General features: G+C 41.3%; 1 protein-coding gene across 14 annotated transcripts in view; it reads left to right on the plus strand.

The window, feature by feature from the left end:
- The window catches only part of nol4la (nucleolar protein 4-like a), a 40,154-nt gene extending 22,508 nt beyond the window's left edge, over positions 1-17,646 (plus strand). For 12 of the 14 annotated variants that reach the window (XM_046057576.1, XM_046057577.1, XM_046057572.1 and 9 more), the window contains 10 exons: positions 2,122-2,277; positions 3,809-3,920; positions 5,483-5,592; positions 8,119-8,260; positions 9,071-9,357; positions 9,516-9,701; positions 10,226-10,414; positions 10,529-10,648; positions 10,792-10,969; positions 11,949-17,646. In XM_046057576.1, the coding sequence (XP_045913532.1) occupies positions 2,206-2,277; positions 3,809-3,920; positions 5,483-5,592; positions 8,119-8,260; positions 9,071-9,357; positions 9,516-9,701; positions 10,226-10,414; positions 10,529-10,648; positions 10,792-10,969; positions 11,949-12,166 (1,614 nt within the window). In that variant the 5' untranslated portion in view covers positions 2,122-2,205 and the 3' untranslated portion in view covers positions 12,167-17,646. Of the gene's footprint in view, positions 1-2,121; positions 2,278-3,808; positions 3,921-5,482; positions 5,593-5,970; positions 6,054-8,118; positions 8,261-9,070; positions 9,358-9,515; positions 9,702-10,225; positions 10,415-10,528; positions 10,649-10,791; positions 10,970-11,948 lie in introns of those variants that run through there. The other 2 variants (XR_006826163.1, XM_046057578.1) reach the window with 2 other exon arrangements.
- Positions 17,647-18,042: the final 396 nt, after the last annotated feature.

Genomic DNA, 18,042 nt, shown 5'->3' on the forward strand with positions numbered 1-18,042 from the left:
TACAGTGACTGGGGGAGAGCAAAGTCCTACAGGATTAGAAAGATACAGAGAAGGAGGGATGGAGGAGAAGGAGGGCAAGAGTTTTGCGGCATTGCTGGCGATTAGGGATGCTGACATGTCGCCTTTGCTGTTTATAACAGCATGCTGCTGATGAGACCAAATATCTACAGCGCTATTCAACAGCTGTTCTCCTCTGAGATGCTTCGGCTACAAGCTCTGCCTGATATGTGCTGCACTTAAATACACAGGGCGGCGCACACACTAAAAGCATGTCGTGTTCAGAGGTGAATGTTTAACTCCCTGTCGGCTTGTGTTTGGAAGCTAAAGAGCTTATCGAAGCAGAGGAGCCCAAGAAGGCCTTCAGGTACTAGGACTGACGTGGTGGGAAGTTAACAAAATGCAGTCTAGCCTGCAAGTTCTTACTTAATAAGGCATAGTATTACACAAAAGTAGAACTTGATTAATCAATTAGTAAGATAATCAGCAAGAAGTTTGATAAGCGATTAATCTTTTGAGTAATTTTTTAAGCAAAAATGCAAAATATTATTTTAGTTTCAGCTTCTCTAATGTGCTGATTTTCTGTTTTTCTGTTGGTCAGACAAAAAATATGAAGATGTCACCAACGCTTTAGGAGATTATGATGGGCATTTTTCTGACTTTAATCGATAATAAAAATAATAGTTCAACTTTAGCAGAATTAGCCAAGCTTACCAACACCGGTGGTTTGCAATATTGTGTATGTATGTGTTTTTTGGTTGGATTTCAGGTCGAAGAATACATTCCCTGCAGGATATACAGTGTGTGTTGGATATTTTGTTGGGGTAGAATTCACTGGAGGATGCAGCAACGGTGTGGGTGCACTGCACACCCCACAGTTGTATGAGATTATCTAAATCCAGCATGAATGGACCTGACACCATTGTCCCAAGCAGCAGCAGCAGCAGCAGCAGCAACAGCGGTGGTGGTGATGTCACCGGGGGAATGATGATGATACCTCCAATAGATTACAGCTGTGATGATGAGGTGGAGGATTGCTATTATTTCATTTATTATCATTACATTTGACCATGCTGACAGGGGAGAGTGGCTAAAAAGAGAGAAGGAGAGAGGGAGAGAGAGAGAGAGGGCCGGATTAAAACAAACCCGCTCTGTGAGCTGGTTTTAGTTGCCATGGCAACGATCATTACCTCGCACTTGGGAGAGCAGGAGCAAGGAGGGGGGGTGGTGGAGAAAGAAAGACGGGACAGAGGTAGGGGATGAAGAGATAGAGGCAGAAGAGAGACGCAGTTGGGGGAAAACGAGAAAATGAAATGTCAGATCCCAGGAACTCTGCAGAAATGTCAAGGAGAGGGGGAAGAAAAAAAGTGTGCTTTCCTCAATGCCAGGGGGACAACTTTTTGAACTCCGGACCCTCTCCTCTCACTCAAACAAGAAAAGATCACTCCCCATCTACAACCCAATCTCCACAAAATGTCAAAGCTTGTCTCATATCTGCGTGGAAAAACTAATTAAATCCCCAAATCCATTTTCTCCCCCATTTTATGCTTGCTGGGGCGCTTTAAAATATCAGCAGGTACAGAAATATAAAGATAAGATCTAGTGGAAAATACAAAGTGTCGACTGTTTGTAAGGTTTGGTGGGAATGAGGGGATTAGAGAGAAAAAGATGGACAGAAAGGAGAGTAAAGCCCCATGTGGTGCTGCGGATGGAGGCCGTTGTCCTAACGATCCCGCTTGTACGGTGTGTCACATGACCCTTTGCCCAGCACACCTGCCCGGGAGAAATCAGAGGCAGTTTCTATGGCGACAGGGTCAGCAGTATGGGCGCCAGAGGTGGTGGTAAGAGGGAGTGTTGGTCCTGTACAGTATTGGTGGTGTTATTTTTAAACATTGCAGACATGAGGCCATGGTTGCTGACCCAGCCGAGCTGAGACTTCTCCACCTGAAAGAGAAATTTAAAGATAGAATGACTGCTGGTCACCTTGTTCAGTGTGTCTGTATGATCTTAAAGATCCTGTTTACATCACATGCATTCAGGACTGCAGCTATAACATTAGAAATCAGCTGCTGTGCATGATACAAGCGGGACATTAAACTAAACTGCATTCTGTTTGTGTTTCAGTGTTCAGATGGGAATTCAGCCCAAGACAACTCCTCCCTGAAGCGTGTAGCCGTGGTAGAAGACTTCTTTGACATCATCTATGCCATGCATGTGGAGATGGGCGCTGACCCTGGCAGAGCACCCAAACATGCAGGCCAAAAGAAGACCTACAAAGCGGTGGGTAAAACCAGCTAACCGTTCTAGCACTGCTCTCAGAATCTCTTTGTACTTGTGCATATTGAGAATGTTAACAGTGAAGTCAACATTACCCTCTTGTTTCTGCCATTTCGCCCATATCTATACTAAGGTCTGTCAGAAAAACATCCATATGAGCAGTAGACAGACAGTACTTTTCATACCTGACAAAAAAGACTCAGCCAAGTTAGCCATGTCTGTGAGACTGTACTTGGTGGTGTTTTATGCTAAATGATAGTGTGTGCTAACATGCTCACAATGACAATGCTAACATGCTGATGTTTAATAGGTACAATGTTTACCATGTTCACCACTGGTTCACCATCTTATTTTAACGGGTTAGCCTGCTAACATATGTAGTACAGCTGACACTGATGAGAATGCATCAATAAAACTGTTTTTGGAAGCATGCAAATTACAGCATGCAGACAACATCTCCTTTCCCTTTATGTGAAAAGTGGCCCAAAGGGAGCTCAGTATTCTTTCAGGGGGTTATAATGTCCAAACTAAAGTTTAACACCTCAGGCATCCGGAGTTACCAAGGGAAAAACTACCCACCTTTACCAGGAAAACAAAGTATTTAAAGTAGAGGTTTTTTGTGTCACATGATGGATGTCTCTGGAACAGGTATGAGGTATGAGTTTACGTTGCAAACCGAGGTGTGGTCTTGGTTTGGGTGTCCTGAAAAAGCAAGGGTCTTTGTGTTCAGCTGTGGTACAGTGTTGAGGGGTTTAGCAGGACTTTGGTACCCCCCTCTCCTCCCCCACTGCCCCCCAGGTTTGGAAAAAAAATCATAGAGCCAATTCCTCCTGCCCTGTAGAGAGGTCCTGTCACGTCTCATAGATTGTACCCTTTTGAGGAGGCAGCATCACTGGGGCAGGGCATAATATGGAACTGTCACTGTGGCCTTCTGGGAGGTGCATGCTCCTCTGGGTGGCCTTTCCCTCTCAGCTGCCTCAAGGGGCCACGAGGGGATGGATGAGGGGTGGGGGGGCAAAGGGGATGGGGAGCTGTGGCAGTGGTGATGGTGGGCCAGTGGGGGTGGGCACCCCTGCTGTCTCTCCATGGTCACATGAAGGTCGCATTTTTACAGGGAAACGCCAGAGGGGGTGAGGAGGGGAGGGTGGCATAGCAGTAGAGACAAACAGAGGAGGAAGGCTGAGCATGAGAGAGAGAAATGTAGATATGATTCCACTGCACCTGAGAGCAGGAAGAGGAATCAAAAATATGACAAACACCACTTGTGTTTTAGGGTATCCAACAGAAATATGTAGCATACATGGATGCAGCTGGAATTAGGCCATTCGAAGGAATGAGAGAACGCCTAGAGGGAGGATTCCTCCTCATGCCACATCGAGATGACACATCACTGACCCCAAACTTTCACACATGCATGGCACAAAAAAACCCAAACACCTGCACACAGTTTGAATTCAGCCACAGCTTGAGCCATATCTGCTGCCATTTTATTTTTGCCGTAACCCAGTCTCTTCTGCTCACTCCCCCGGCACAGATAGCAGAGACCTACGCCTTCCTGCCCAGAGAGGCGGTGACTCGGTTCCTAATGAGCTGTGGAGAGTGTCAGAAGAGGATGCACATCAACCCCAGCACTGCAGAGTTCAAAGGTAACAGCACACATCAGAGCTGTGGATGGCTGTCTAATTCAGGAGACATCATTAACTGTAATGCTATTTTTGAGATTAACCTTTAAGAGTGGATAATGCTTGGATCGTTTGACATACTGACATGGAAAATAGTTAATTATATGTTGCATTCTAAGATGGTATAAAACATTTTATTTTTGTGTATGACGTAAAATAGAGAGGTTTTCAGTTTGTGGTTGGTATCTGAGTGACAGTGAGTCAGACTCTGAGTATGAGCTGATAGGATTTTAGGTGTTTATACTCTCTGAATCTAACCCCCATTAATAAAACACATTGTATATATCCATTACTGACATGATGTAACTAAGACTTAAGAGGACCACATCTCTGGGATTGTGTAGACCCACTAAACTGATCACGAATCCCTCTAGTGGTCTGTGTGGAGACTGCAGACAGCTCTCTGCCACATTGTTTGATTTCAGGTGTTACATGCAGTTGAGGCTACTGTTTGGATTTCAACCTTTGGAACGAAGGCGGCAATTCTGTCTTACTGTGTCTGTGATTAGCTCAGACCCTGCTGGATTCAGTGAAAAATGAAAAGCCAAACAAATCAAAATTGTTGTTGTCTTTATTGGTGTACTGTCCAGTTTAAATTATGATCTTTATCTGTGTAGTTAGAACAGCACACTAAAAAACAATAGGAAGTTAGTTATTGCAGTTAGGTCTGCTGATTTGCCCCGCAACTTGCATCAAAAATCACAGTCCGTGTCTAAGTCATAACTTATTCCAATCTGAACACACAGTCGTGATACACATTCTTTTTGATTTAGTGTGACTTAGCTTTCTGAGGATATTTTTTATATAATGTACATTGCAAATAAACATCCATAAATCCACTGATAATAGTGCTAGAACTTGCATTAAAGTCATTAAATAAAATTTTTCTTCACTATCAAAGTAATCCAATAATAGTTTTTTAATTAGTTTAGTAATTAGTGTTTGTACATTCATGGGTACATAATTAATTGGGCATAGATTATTTTTCATGTATCAAAATCAAATCTCTGTTTACTAAATAATTCTCTCTGGGTGGGTTTTGGTGGGCAGTCTACAGTGGTGGAAGTAGTATTCCAATCATTTACTTAAGTAAAAGTTGCAATACGACACTATAAAAGCACTCAATTACAAGTGTAAATCCTGCATCCAAAACCTGTTAGTGTAGAAGTATTAGCACCACAACGTACTCATTTTGCAGAATGGCCCCTGTCAGCATTATATTTTTACATTGTTGGATAATTATGTATTAAAGTTGTACATGGAGCTAATTTTAACTATTTCATATACAGTTTGGTGCTTAATCTATAATAAGGTATAAAATGAGCATATGTTTAATATTTAAAATCTTAATCTAAAAAGTAATTAGATGTCAGGTAAATGTAGTGGTGTAGTGTATTTCTCTCCGAAATGTGGAGTATGAGTAAACCGGATCATTATTACTCTCTATAAGACATTAAATCATCATTTTTTTAAGTGTGTGTATATCAGGCTATTTTGTTTTGTAATTTCTTTTCTTTCTTTGTCAGAAAATGACAGACCAACCTCACTGGTCCCGGACCTCATTGATTACAACATGCCTCTTACTGCCACCTACCTGAAACAAATGAAACTGCAGTGCATGACTGCCACTGAAAGGGTAAGTGCCTCTTTCTGCAAGTGGACCGTGAATGTTTGTGAAGCGTGGACATAGAGACACTGTATCCTGGTGGATTAAGATCTCCTTTTCACTCTAATTGTATTCGTATTGACTGCACAAATCCTCTTGTTATTTTCTTTTTCAGTCTTGTCAAGGCTGTAGGGAGAAATGCTTTGTGCAGGCTCAATAAGACATCCTCCCCCTTAGTTTTTAATTCATTATTAAACAATCAGAGTACTCCGGTCTGCTGGGAGGAGGAGCTCACTGTGAACTGAGGATTAGTAAATCTTCTGTGCAGAGTGACGTCACACGTGAGACCACTCCCATGTGTGGCTGTGACAGAAACACTCAGAAACCACTGTCACTAAAGTGCAGGGAGCGGTACTTGATGATGATAATGTCGACCTCACTCACGCATAATTAGGATTATCCGGAACAATGACCCAGACTGTGATTTGCGGGTGAGTACAAATTAACAAATGCTCAGACTGTTGGGCGCATCTGTGTGCAGACTGAGAATGAGCAGGCCAATAATTTAATAATTAACCATCACAGAGGGTTATGTCAGTGTTGTAGGAGACTTGTAGTAATTTGTTCCATATCTCTGCTGCGCTGGTTTAGAGAACCAGTTTCAAAGCAGCAGTTGGTTAAAAATGCATCAGGTTTGTCCTCTTGACAAAAGCAGATCAGTAGAAGCTTTGTAAACGTGTATCTGGTCTGCTGCAGCAGTCACTTTGCAACTGTTGTTGTTGCAACATGTTGTTCTGCAGAACTTTGGGAATTGTTCCAGTATAACCTTGCTTTTCTCTTATGGCAAGTGACAAAGAAACAAACTACATACATTCTGTTGGGGATGAAAACATGCCTCCGATCTGTCGGATCCTTTTTACCAAACATCCTCACTGTAATGCACCTCAGTATGGCCATTTAGACTGGATACAGGCCTAGTTATGAAAACCACCACTAAAACAGGGCTGCAACGGATGTTTGTGGGTCTTTAAAATATTAGAAAATAGTGAAAAGGCCAATAAAAATGCCCTAAAGCCCAAAGTGACATCTCAAAATTGCTTCCTTTGTCACCAATTCACAGATATTTAGTTGGGACTATAAAATATATTCAATTCTACTCTAGGCCACCGAAGGTACTTCAACTTAATTCTTTGTAAATTAATTTGGGCGATGAACTTGGTCTCAGTTTTTCAAAGTAAATTCTCCTGTCTTATCCATTATGTACTTTCCTAAAGCATAGACATTAATGATGCTACATTTCCAACTAGTAATTACAGACTCTCTCCCTCTCTCTGTGTGTGTCTCCCTCTCTTTTTAATGCTACATTGCTCACTTGGTACCTAATGGAGCTGTCACTGAGCATTTTGGTCCTCCTCAAAACCCCTTTACAGAGGGACGGATGCATTTTCCCAGGAGTTTAGGCCTATTTGTGTGCTTGTGTGGGTGGAACGAGATGACGAGATGTATTTCTGCTCTGTTTCCATCACACAGTCATAGTTTTGCATCCTTCTGCCAGCTGATACATGACAGTGTGCATGCATGCCAAGGAGAAGCCGCTATTTATGTTAGCATAAAGTAAACTGGCCTGGGCCGCTCTGTAAAGCTCTGGTCTGAAATGTGGTCATGGCTGTTCAGCAGATTATTATTCTGTAGTTTGAAGCCAAAAGCTCAGGACAGCCTTTGAATAGTTTGTGAGATTATTCTGCTCTCCTTTACTAATCCTTACCCCCGTGGTTTACTCATACTTGTGATACGCTACAACAAGCATCTTTAGGGTCTCTACGTAACATGAGTTAAAAATAGCAGTGCTCCAAGAAACACATTACTCAACAGGGATGCTCCTTCATTTTCCTTTTTTTTTTTTGCTGCCAGACATCAGCATGTTTTATTAAGAGTTAAATCAGGAAAATTACCATTAAAGGGCAGGTTCGCATTGTTTCAAATCATAAATGTGCATTAAAAACTTTATTGCTGGCTGTAATTGTTCCTCCTTGACATGAGACTTTCTGTGAGTGTCCCTCCCCCAATGGTCAACAAGAAAACGCAGTGTGTGGAAGCACAAAGAGGGAATTTCATGCTTAAAATACTGTAACTTTGGAAGGCACCTTCATAATTTCTGTAACTCAGACTGCTTAGGCATCATTTTCACATCAAGTTACTTGACTTTAACTTTAAAATGATTTTGTTACACAGAACAAAGACTATGGATTATGTCCCCTATGACTTACATTGACATAGCTTTCAAAATGGACTTGTGAACAGCAGGAACAATAACAGCAATCAATACCAATTTCAAAGTAAATAAGGGCGTGTCAGTTTAGTTCTAAGATAAATTTCATAAAGTGTGAACCTGTCCTTTAACAGTAATAAAAGACAAAAGATGCAAAGGGAAACTTGGAAGTTGCTGTCAAAAGTGAGAGGATCTTTCGTCTGACACTCAGTGGTCCACTCCCTCTGCTCATCCAGGTTTTCTCCCCTGTCTCACAGTCTCTTTTCTCTCCCGCTGACTCCCTTCAGGATGACAGTTCGGTAAGCAGCGAGGACATGAACATCACTGAGCCCACATGGGTCGCAGCTGAGCAGCCCCCAGTGCCTGAGCCCAGTCCACCTAATGGAGAGAGAGTCTGCAACCCAGCAGCCACCGTTAAAGAAGAGGACGGTAAGAAAACTGTGGACATACAGCCATCCTGAACTAATAGTTGTCCCTGGTTGTTGTTGGCATGATGTGGTTTTATTTTTTTGTAGTCCTTTTTCTGGAATTTGAAGGTATCTATACTCATTACATAGGAACAGCACAGATTGGTGTTACGCAGGAAACAGCTTGCCTCGTTCTTAGCGGACTAATCCAAATAAATCCACTCTTACAGGGGGTGGGACACCACCGCAGCCCCAATCCATTGTGCACCCCTCTCTCTCAGGGTACAGGGCTTAGAGAAGTAGGACAAAGGCCAATGTGAACCTGCACAGATTATGAACACTACAGAAAAGAGTGAAAATGGGGTAAATCATTGAGAAGGAGAATTACTCTGTTCCAGCGAATATAGGTGTGCAGAACACATGTAGAAACCATCACAGTGAAATCAGTAAACTGCCATAAAGTGGGTTAAAAAGCTCTAATTTGCACACACCAGGAAGTGAAGGCTCCCTTCCCCCATCAGTCCCTCCTCATCTTCACATCTTTCTCGCTTCGCTGTTAAAACTCCTAAGATTCCCCCCTTCTGCTCGAACTTTTATTCATCTTGACAGTTGATCCCACTACCCACTTCCTCAACAGTTTCAGAACACACAACATGAGGCAGGAAGTCCCATCCCCCTGTTGTCACACCCACCCTGTTGTTACACAAGAAAAAATAGTGCCTATTGTAGTAAACAAACCCACATTAATGCTAAATGATTAGATCCACATCCACACAGCTCATCTCTGTATCTGTTTCTTTGCCCTGTCCTCCTGTTCCTTCCCTTCTTCCAGATGACGACTCCTCAGAGAGCGGCAGTGCCAACGGGCTGCCGGCCCTGACCTCCCCGGAGCTGGCTGTGGGTGGTAACCCCCCAGATGGTGGGGCCCCTTATGGGGAGGTGACAGAGAATGGTTTGAGTGCTCCCCTGGACTTCAGCACCACCTCGCCCTCGTCCTCCTTAGAGGATCAGCAGCCGGTCAACCTGAGCGACAGACTGCTGACTTCAGGGAGTTCGCCGTTGAACTCTTACCCCGCAGACGCCAACAGGAAGTACCCCATCAAAACAGAGTACAACAAGGTAAGAATAGAAACTTGATTTGATTAATCACAATTTCAAATACTTTTTCTTTCTCGTGTGGTGCCAACTTTGTCTAAATGGACATTTAAGAAAAACAGCTCTTGTGTCTGTTTAATCTATCTAATAAATGTATTTTGTGTATTTCTGTGTGTTTCTAGTCCCCTCCTTACAGCTCAGGAAGCTATGACTCTGTGAAAACTGAACTGAGCATGAGCGCAGAGGACTTGACCTCTGGTCGGGCACAGATAATTGACGATGATGATGACGATCATGACGACCACGATGACAGTGACAAGATCAATGACGCTGAGGGAATGGACCCTGAGAGACTTAAAGCCTTCAATGTAAGTAACCTGTCTAACTGTTATGGTATAATTAAATTCATATAGAGAGAATGCAATACAGTGCTGCTCTGATCTGTGGCTCTCCAGCACTGATATATATCAGCCAGCACTGTTATTGTTATTATGCATAGATATTGTACTTAGCAATATCAAACATGAGAAAAATTCTCATATCCAAATGCAATATAGTCAAGAACTCACTATTTATTCTGTGAAAACCAGTCTGTGCATTTCTGAGTCTAATAAAAAAACACAACTACAGCGTAGAGTTGCAAAAGAGTGAATGAGCAAACTCTAGAAATATTGTCCAGAATATGAGCAATGATTCCATTTCCATCGCTTTTGTTTTCATCACCTCCCCCTCCCTTTTTATTCTCTCTTCTTCCACTCTACCTCTAATGCTCCCCCATCCCCTTCCTTCCCTTTCCCTCTCTTTTGTTTTCGACTCTCACACCCCACACCCCCGCTCCATTTTTCTGCTCTACATCCCCTCTCTCCCCTCCCCCTCTCTCTGTCTCTGTCAGATGTTTGTGCGTCTGTTTGTGGATGAGAATCTGGACCGCATGGTGCCCATCTCCAAACAGCCCAAGGAAAAAATCCAGGCCATAATCGAGTCCTGTAGCCGCCAGTTCCCAGAGTTCCAGGAGCGCTCCCGCAAGCGCATCCGCACCTACCTCAAGTCCTGTCGCCGCATGAAAAAAGGCGGTTTTGAGGTAAAAAGTGCCCCTAGCTAAAATGTCGTAAATCCAACATGGAATCATAAAGCTAAAGAAATGCAGTGTTTCACATTCGTAATGCCCAAAAATCTCACTGACCCTTGCTGCCAGATACGACCAACACCTCCTCACCTCACCTCTGCCATGGCTGAGAACATCCTCGCTGCTGCCTGTGACAGCGAAACCCGAAATGCTGCCAAGCGGATGAGGCTCGATGTCTACCAACCGACGGTAAATGTGTTGGCAGTCAGTGTTTGTAAATTGGCCCAGCAGGATTCAGGAATCTGCTAGGATGGCCACGCATCATTAACGGCAAACTGCACAACATGAAGTACAATATTCTGCCCAAACTGAAAACATTTAATTTCTCGTAGGATGAGCCTGCCTCTGTTGACAAGCCCAACTCGAGGGACCCGGCCTCTGTGGCCCCATCAGGGTTCTCCATCTCCAGCGCAGCTTTTGCCCAAGACCAGCTCTACACCAATGGAGGCCTAAACTACAATCTGCGGGGATACGGCAACCAGCAGAACTCTGGTGCTGCACAAACCAATGGTGAGGAGCTTCTGTCAGTCCAGCTCAACCAAATAATTTGTTGTTAATGCTGCGTATTTAGAAGAAAAGGATATTCAGCACACTGCTCTTGCAATTAAAGGGTTGTTTTATATAACATATTTTAAGTTTTTTACTTGACAGAATGTACATAAATGGATGAATTTTGTTTGTGGTACTCACAGCACTGAAAACATTACATTATCAGCTGTAGCTGATAATGTAATGTTTTTGGATTGTCTCTGGATAATCCAGAGAACATGCGACTATTTCTTCAGTAGATAGTATTTCCATTGAAAGCAAAGCCGTGTTGGTGGATTCTCCAAAATAACTGGAACATTGTTTTTAGAAAGAGATGTTGCTGAATAACATAGGGATGACAATGTCAGTTTGTTAGTTCAGCAACTGGATGGATTTCTGTCAGAATTTTACAGACATTCATGGTGCCAAGATGATGAATGCTAATGACTGTTGTGATCTCCTGACTTTTCTTCTAGCGCCAACAGCAGGTCCAATTTTAAAATTGAAAAATATCTCAACATCTGCAAGATGGATTGGTATTACATTTTTTACTGATATTTAAATTTTCCAGAAAATGGATCCTAATGACCAATGAAATTCCCTTCAGACCCAGCTGTACAGTGTGTTTTATTATGCAAATTGGCAACAGTTAGCATGAACTAAGATGGTGGACATCACGTTAGCACTGCTATTGTGAGCATGTTAGCTTGCTAAGGTCAGCATGTAGCTCAAGGCATTGCTTTGTCTTAGTAAAACCTTAGATACCACTACACATAAGTAAAAAAAAAAAAAAAATGTTTTTGAATTGTTTGATAAATGTCTGTGCAGAACCCGTGTGCAGGAATCCCCTTTTAGATAAAGACATTTCTCAGGTTAAGGATGCTTCCTAACCCTATTTCCTATTCTCTAATATATCTCCCATACTATATGTTTTCCTAAATCATCACCTTTGTGTCTGCAGGTCCCACAGATCTGAGTATGAAGTCCGTCGGCCCAAACTCTTCCTCCTCCAGCTCCAACAGTCACGGTCAGGGAGGTGGCGGTGGTGGAGCTTCAGCTCAGCTCAGCCCTCCTGAGGTCACAGCAGTGAGACAGCTCATTGCAGGATACCGGGAGTCCGCCGCCTTCCTGCTCCGCTCAGCAGATGAGCTGGAAAACCTGATCCTGCAGCAGAACTGAGTCTGATCCAAGACCTTCTCCTAGCCTGTCCATCTCTGTCGCCCTCAGTCACACATATTTGGGCAGACTTGCATACAAAGACGCAAACATACAAAAGTGATACTGCAGCGCACAGTGGGTCCTGTAGGTATGGTACTTTTACTTATTCCCACATGTTTATGTATTTGGACGGGCCAGAACATATCACAGGCTGAAAAATGTTTATTTATGCATTTGGTTCACGCTGACCTTGGTGCCCTGTTATCTGTAGCCATTCATCTCATTCAGTTCATTTTGCCACTTCAACCTCCATTCGTCTCAGGAAGCGATGATCTATGTGGAAAAAATGATCTGCATTGGTTTGCAGGGGAGTACCAGAGGTGTTAACCTTAAATTATCTGTGACCATAGTGCCACATCGGCTCATTAGCACAGATGTTTGGATAAATTCATAGTGAAATAGCAGTGATTTAGTGTCATTACCTTGTTTCTATCTTTACACAAATGTAAAATAAGCTGTACAGTGGCATGATTCGAGTAATTTCTAAACAGTAATTCTCTCCAAATTCATTTCTGATTCATGGAAATTTGGAGCATTGCTTTCTGGTAGTCTGTTAGTAGATGAATCGCTGCTAAATCCACTGACCTGTTAACCTCAACAGCTACTAAAGGACGTGCTGACTTTGATATACGCAAAAAAAGGTAGAGAAAGGAAAAACAGGACGGTGTTTGACAGTTTCCACCTGTAAATTTTTGACCAACAGATCCATCAAGTCTAACTTCAGTCGAACCTATACCTCGGTCCTGCTCTGTCGGAGTGGTTTTCCAGATTCTTAGGCATGTGGTTACGAAGAAACCAAGACTCATTACCCGACGTGAATTTATTTTCAGTTATTTTATTATGAATATTTCTGGGCAATTTCTCATTTCTTAAAAAAGGAAGGAGGCTTTTAAGAAGCATGGGTATGCAAATTGAGGTCACAGACACCTGTCAGGGAAAAAAGGAGATTAATATATTGTTTAAACTCTTGGTGTTATAACCAGTGCTACTGGAAATGTGGAAAAAGGTGCAATATCAAAGATAATCAGTAAAGGTGTGCTTACTGAAATGACCTTGTCAGGATTGTTGAAGCATTTTAAGGCAACAAGGGGAGCACTTTACCACATCTCCTCTTGCTGTAACTGTCAAGTTGTAAAAAGAAATGATATCCCATGCAGCATTGTAGCCAATTTCAATGTTGTTGTTTGTTGTGAATACTGATCTTTATCGCTAACCTCATAACCGAGGCACTTTCATCCATAGTGATAAAAGGAAATGGGACCTGGCAGAAAAATGAGACTTAATGTTGCACGTCTTTTTTTTTTTTTACTTTTAAAGTGGTTATAGGGTCTTTTTGTGAAGGAATTGTCCTGTGAGTATTTTTTAAGTTAAAATCGGGCACATTGAGCTCACATGCATCCATTACTGGCTGTGAATGCAGTGGTTTCACCTTAACATCCATATGGCTTTACTGGATGCAATGTGAGTGTGTGAAGGCTGCTCAGCCAAAACAGACTCCATCCGTCCGTCCGTCTGTACCCCCCCCTCTGACCTCTGCTGTGTCAAATCCTCTCTCCCATCTCCACTCATGATTATTATGTCTGAAAACACACTGTTTGAAAAGAAGCAAGAGACAATCTTTTGAAAAAGATGTAATCACATCACAGTTTACTCTCCCAGCTTTCTGCTATGGTGTGTGTGCGTGTGCGTGCGTGCGTGCGTGTGTGTGTGTGTGGTCTGAGGGCACACAAGAGTTCTCAAAGCAGATTTAGAGCACAGTCTCATAACAGAGATTTTTGATGGTGAGTCACTCAGCACAAAAAAACAGTCGTGTAAGTGTGTGTATGTGGTGTTTTTTTTAATTTAACGTAAGTGTTTGTATTGACGGTGTGTTGATTTTCTGTTTGTGTATAAGTGGAGTGACCTAGTTTGTACAACATCAATCTGTGAAGGTATTAATTCAGTAGGCTGACACATTCCAAACAAGGACAATGACTCTTCAAGCAGCCATAAGTGGCTCGCACCTTATTGATTTGTCAAAGTTTAGAGAGATATATTTCTGTATTTATCACAAATCTATCAAATGTATCAGTTATTTATCATGAATCAGTCTATTTCAGCATCATTCATAAATTTTGCACCATCACTAGGCCAGTTTAGGGTTGGATTTACATACTAAATCATTCATTTTACATTTTTATTACCATTTCATGATTGGGCTGCATTACACTTACATTTAAATTCTATTATCTATTGCAAGTTTGGAAGCACTTTATAGCTCAGGATTAAAGTAACATAACACAGTGATTTGAGTGTGTCTTTACCTCATTTGGAATATCGGCTTCAGTTCAAACATATTAGGAACTGATTATAACAGACAGTTTGACGCGACTCAGTCAGAAGCAGCTTTCGGTCTGCTTTATTGATTAAAAAAGCAAACAGCTCCTTTTTTGAAAACTGTATTGGAGCTCAGTTTGAACTAATCAGTTTGCATGGTCTATCTGAGGGGTGTTTTAAAAAAGGAGGCTCATAAAAGAACCAAACCAGGACGAATCTGTTTCATAAAGCTGGTTTCGAGGTAATGTGAGCAGTCAAAGTTGAGTCTGGTTTATTTCATGACTTTGCAAGCATATTGATCGCATCAATTCACAGTGAAGAAAAAGGACATGTGAACACAAAACCACAATGTTTGCAGCCACAAAGCAACACAAAAAATAAAAATATAATATGGAGGGAAATATATTATAGCAGAAGCTTTTGCTTTAGACTGCATGTTGTAGGTCAGCAATGACATAAGATGAACTCAAATCAGCTAGTTGTAGTCTCTGTCAGCTGTGTCTTTTGCTGTGGGTTAAAATCCTGCAAAACTGACATGAACTTTATTCATATAATTAGAGCTGAAAATAAACAAAATATAAAAAAATGATGTATAAGAGGCAACATACTATTAAACAGCTCTAACGCATTAAATAGGACCCCCAGCCAGGTAGATAACTTTATAAAACATTTTTAAAGCTTAAACTTAAAGCAGCTACAATACATTGTTTTAATGACAAAAATGCATCAAATGACAATGTGACAATATGAAAAGGGTTGTTGATGAACCTATAGAGACTTGTCACCTGAATCTGCAGCTCTCCTCGGCTCATTGTTTAGCTGTCTGGTCACAACTATATTGTTTTGAGTCACTCTCACTGCTCTCAAGCTTTAAAAACCCACTGTACACTAGCTGCTCTGCACCAAACAGCAGATAGACAGAGTTAGAGCCTATAGCTCCTGAACATAGGGGAGAATTTAGCAGCTAAAGAGAAAGATATTTCCCTTGGGAATTGGTGGAGACCAAAAACAGACTTACTTAGGTTATTTATTAGCTTACTTAGTTTTTACAAGGGACACACTCGTCTCCATATGGTTAAATAAATGAATTTCTGGCGCTTTAATTTTGTTTAGTGACGTTTAAAGACAGGGGGAAAAGTGAAAATGTTTCTTACTATGAGGCTACATCAATTGGCCCGCCAATCAGCTTTAACTAAATTGCAGTGCACATGGCACATATGTTGACTCAGATTTTAAGTGCATTCCCATGTTAATGTGTGAGCTAAATTACACGTGTAGCTAAGCTAAGTTAAGTCAGACTTATTTAAACTTCCTTTATGAAACAGAATTTCCTAAATTACTGAATGAAATAAACCTGGTTTTAACTGGTAATCGTGCTTTATGAAACACCCCTCTGGGCTAAAACAGACGTAATCATAGATGTACGTGGGACCTGAGTCCTCACACATGTCTTCCTTGTCTCCTCCAACCTGCTCGTTTGTTACTGTAGCCATAGCAGATCCTCTCCTCACGTCATGTCTAACTCAGTGATGCCACGTTGATCTTGTCTCATTTTCACAACCAAACGTTCGCTTGCAGATTTGTAAATGTGTCTTAAAGTCGACGCTGAGCAACATTTTAGCTGTGTGCTGGAGTTACTGTGATCAACGACAGCCACGTGTTGTCATGTTGTTTTTGTTTTTATTTTTCTAATAATGCCCAATGGATTTTCTCTTTGTATTGACTGGACAATGTAATCTATTGGTGTTGATTAAAAATGCCCTGGTAGCTTGTGGATTGCTAAAGTGGTCAGATAAATGTACTGTATAGCTGTACAAAGAGTGATAAAAGATGTTTTAAATCTTTCTTTTTTCTGTGGGTACAGCACTGTTTAAAAAAAATCAAAGTGGTTTAGCCCTTGCCTGTTTTAACTTATCATTTGATGGTGGTCTGTATTACTTCTATTGTTATTTATATTATTTCAATTGTTGCCTCTCCTGCACTGATAAGAGACTGTAGCTCTGTGTAGGGGGTTGTACTGTAAACCTGTGTGAAGCTTTGTATTTTTTCCCTCTGGTTTTGGACTCAGTGAAAGTGTGATGTTTACATGTACAGTTTTTCTGAATACTTTTGTTTTGTGTTTTATTCAGGCTATTTTTTTTCTTCTTCTCCTCACCTAAACCCCTAATCTGTGTACATTTGCCCCGATATTTTCCTTTTGTCGTTTCATTGCATCAAGTGCAGATGTGACCGCTTTGACTACTTGGTCACATGGTCGGAGTGTGCTGGTTGTGGTCGGCTCAGTGTTGTGGTGGCTTCCAGCATTTTAAAAAGTAATCTTAAGTAAAAAAGGGAGCTTCACAACTTCTCAAAGTGGACCAGCAAAGATTTATTAAGGATCAAGATGACTTTAATCAACTATTTTAGAACACTATTGTGGCCTAAATGAAGATCGGTGGGGTGTAGGTACATTTATTCTACTACATTAAGTGCTCAGAATCTTTTAATATCCCGGCTGTATTGTCAGAGAATACTCCTTGTCCTTAACCGACTAGTACCCTGAAAGGTACACTTTGACCTGTTGTAATATCTCCTCGGTAACACAAAAGCCATTCCCCTCTCCTGGCCTTTTAAGGGGAACCCATAAACCTCAGGAAATACTGAATCTCCAAGTTTAGTTTTTATCCACTGATTTCTTCTGAAATGAGATTTAAGTCTCTTAACAAAAACCATTAGCATTTATATGAGATGTCTATTGTTTTGTACATTTATCATTGTGATTTAAAAGTGGAGCTTTTTCCAGTACCTGTGACTTAATATTTTGATTTTTTTGGAGTGTTTATAGGTATGATATTTATTATTATATGTGAAACTACAAAAAGACAAAAGAAAAGGTTTAACCTGTTTCATTTGTATGTTTCATGCAAAACTGTCCAGGTGAGATTCTCTCTGCCTCTTACATATCACTAATGAGGGACCTGTGTTTGTTTGGAAAATAGCGCTTTTTCAGTGTTGCATCAACGCTATGAAAAAAAAAAACAAAACAACAAAACAACAGTGGTTTACCAACAGCAGAGTTGCAAAGCTCTCCTCTTCTCCTGAGATGTCAGTAATTAAATAAAATAGTGCGATGAGCTATCTAACAAGACCTCACTTGTGATTTCCTTTTTTCATTTCATTTCTGCAGACATTTTAGTTTCGTGGGAGGAAAAACCCCAGAGGGGGCCAGAGGCCTAATGGGCCCTCACTGTGAGTAGGCTACTTCAGTGTAACTGGTAACTCAACCAGTGTCCTTTCAATGTAAATAGAACTCTTTTCAGAGAGACAAAGATTCCAGTAAAGTTCAAATTAACTCAAGTTTAGTAATAATTTCAAACAAGTGCAAAATACAAATACATGTGTCCAAGTCACGGGAGCAGACTTCTCAAACTCTGTATTACATTGGTTGATATATCCTGTCTCGCTCCTCCTCTAGTGGGTCTTATGGTAAGATCCACCTTCAGTATTAAAACAATAGTGCATTCTATAACACTTCTAAAGAA

This window comes from Micropterus dolomieu, linkage group LG08, assembly GCF_021292245.1.
Source record: "Micropterus dolomieu isolate WLL.071019.BEF.003 ecotype Adirondacks linkage group LG08, ASM2129224v1, whole genome shotgun sequence".
NCBI lineage: Eukaryota > Metazoa > Chordata > Actinopteri > Centrarchiformes > Centrarchidae > Micropterus > Micropterus dolomieu.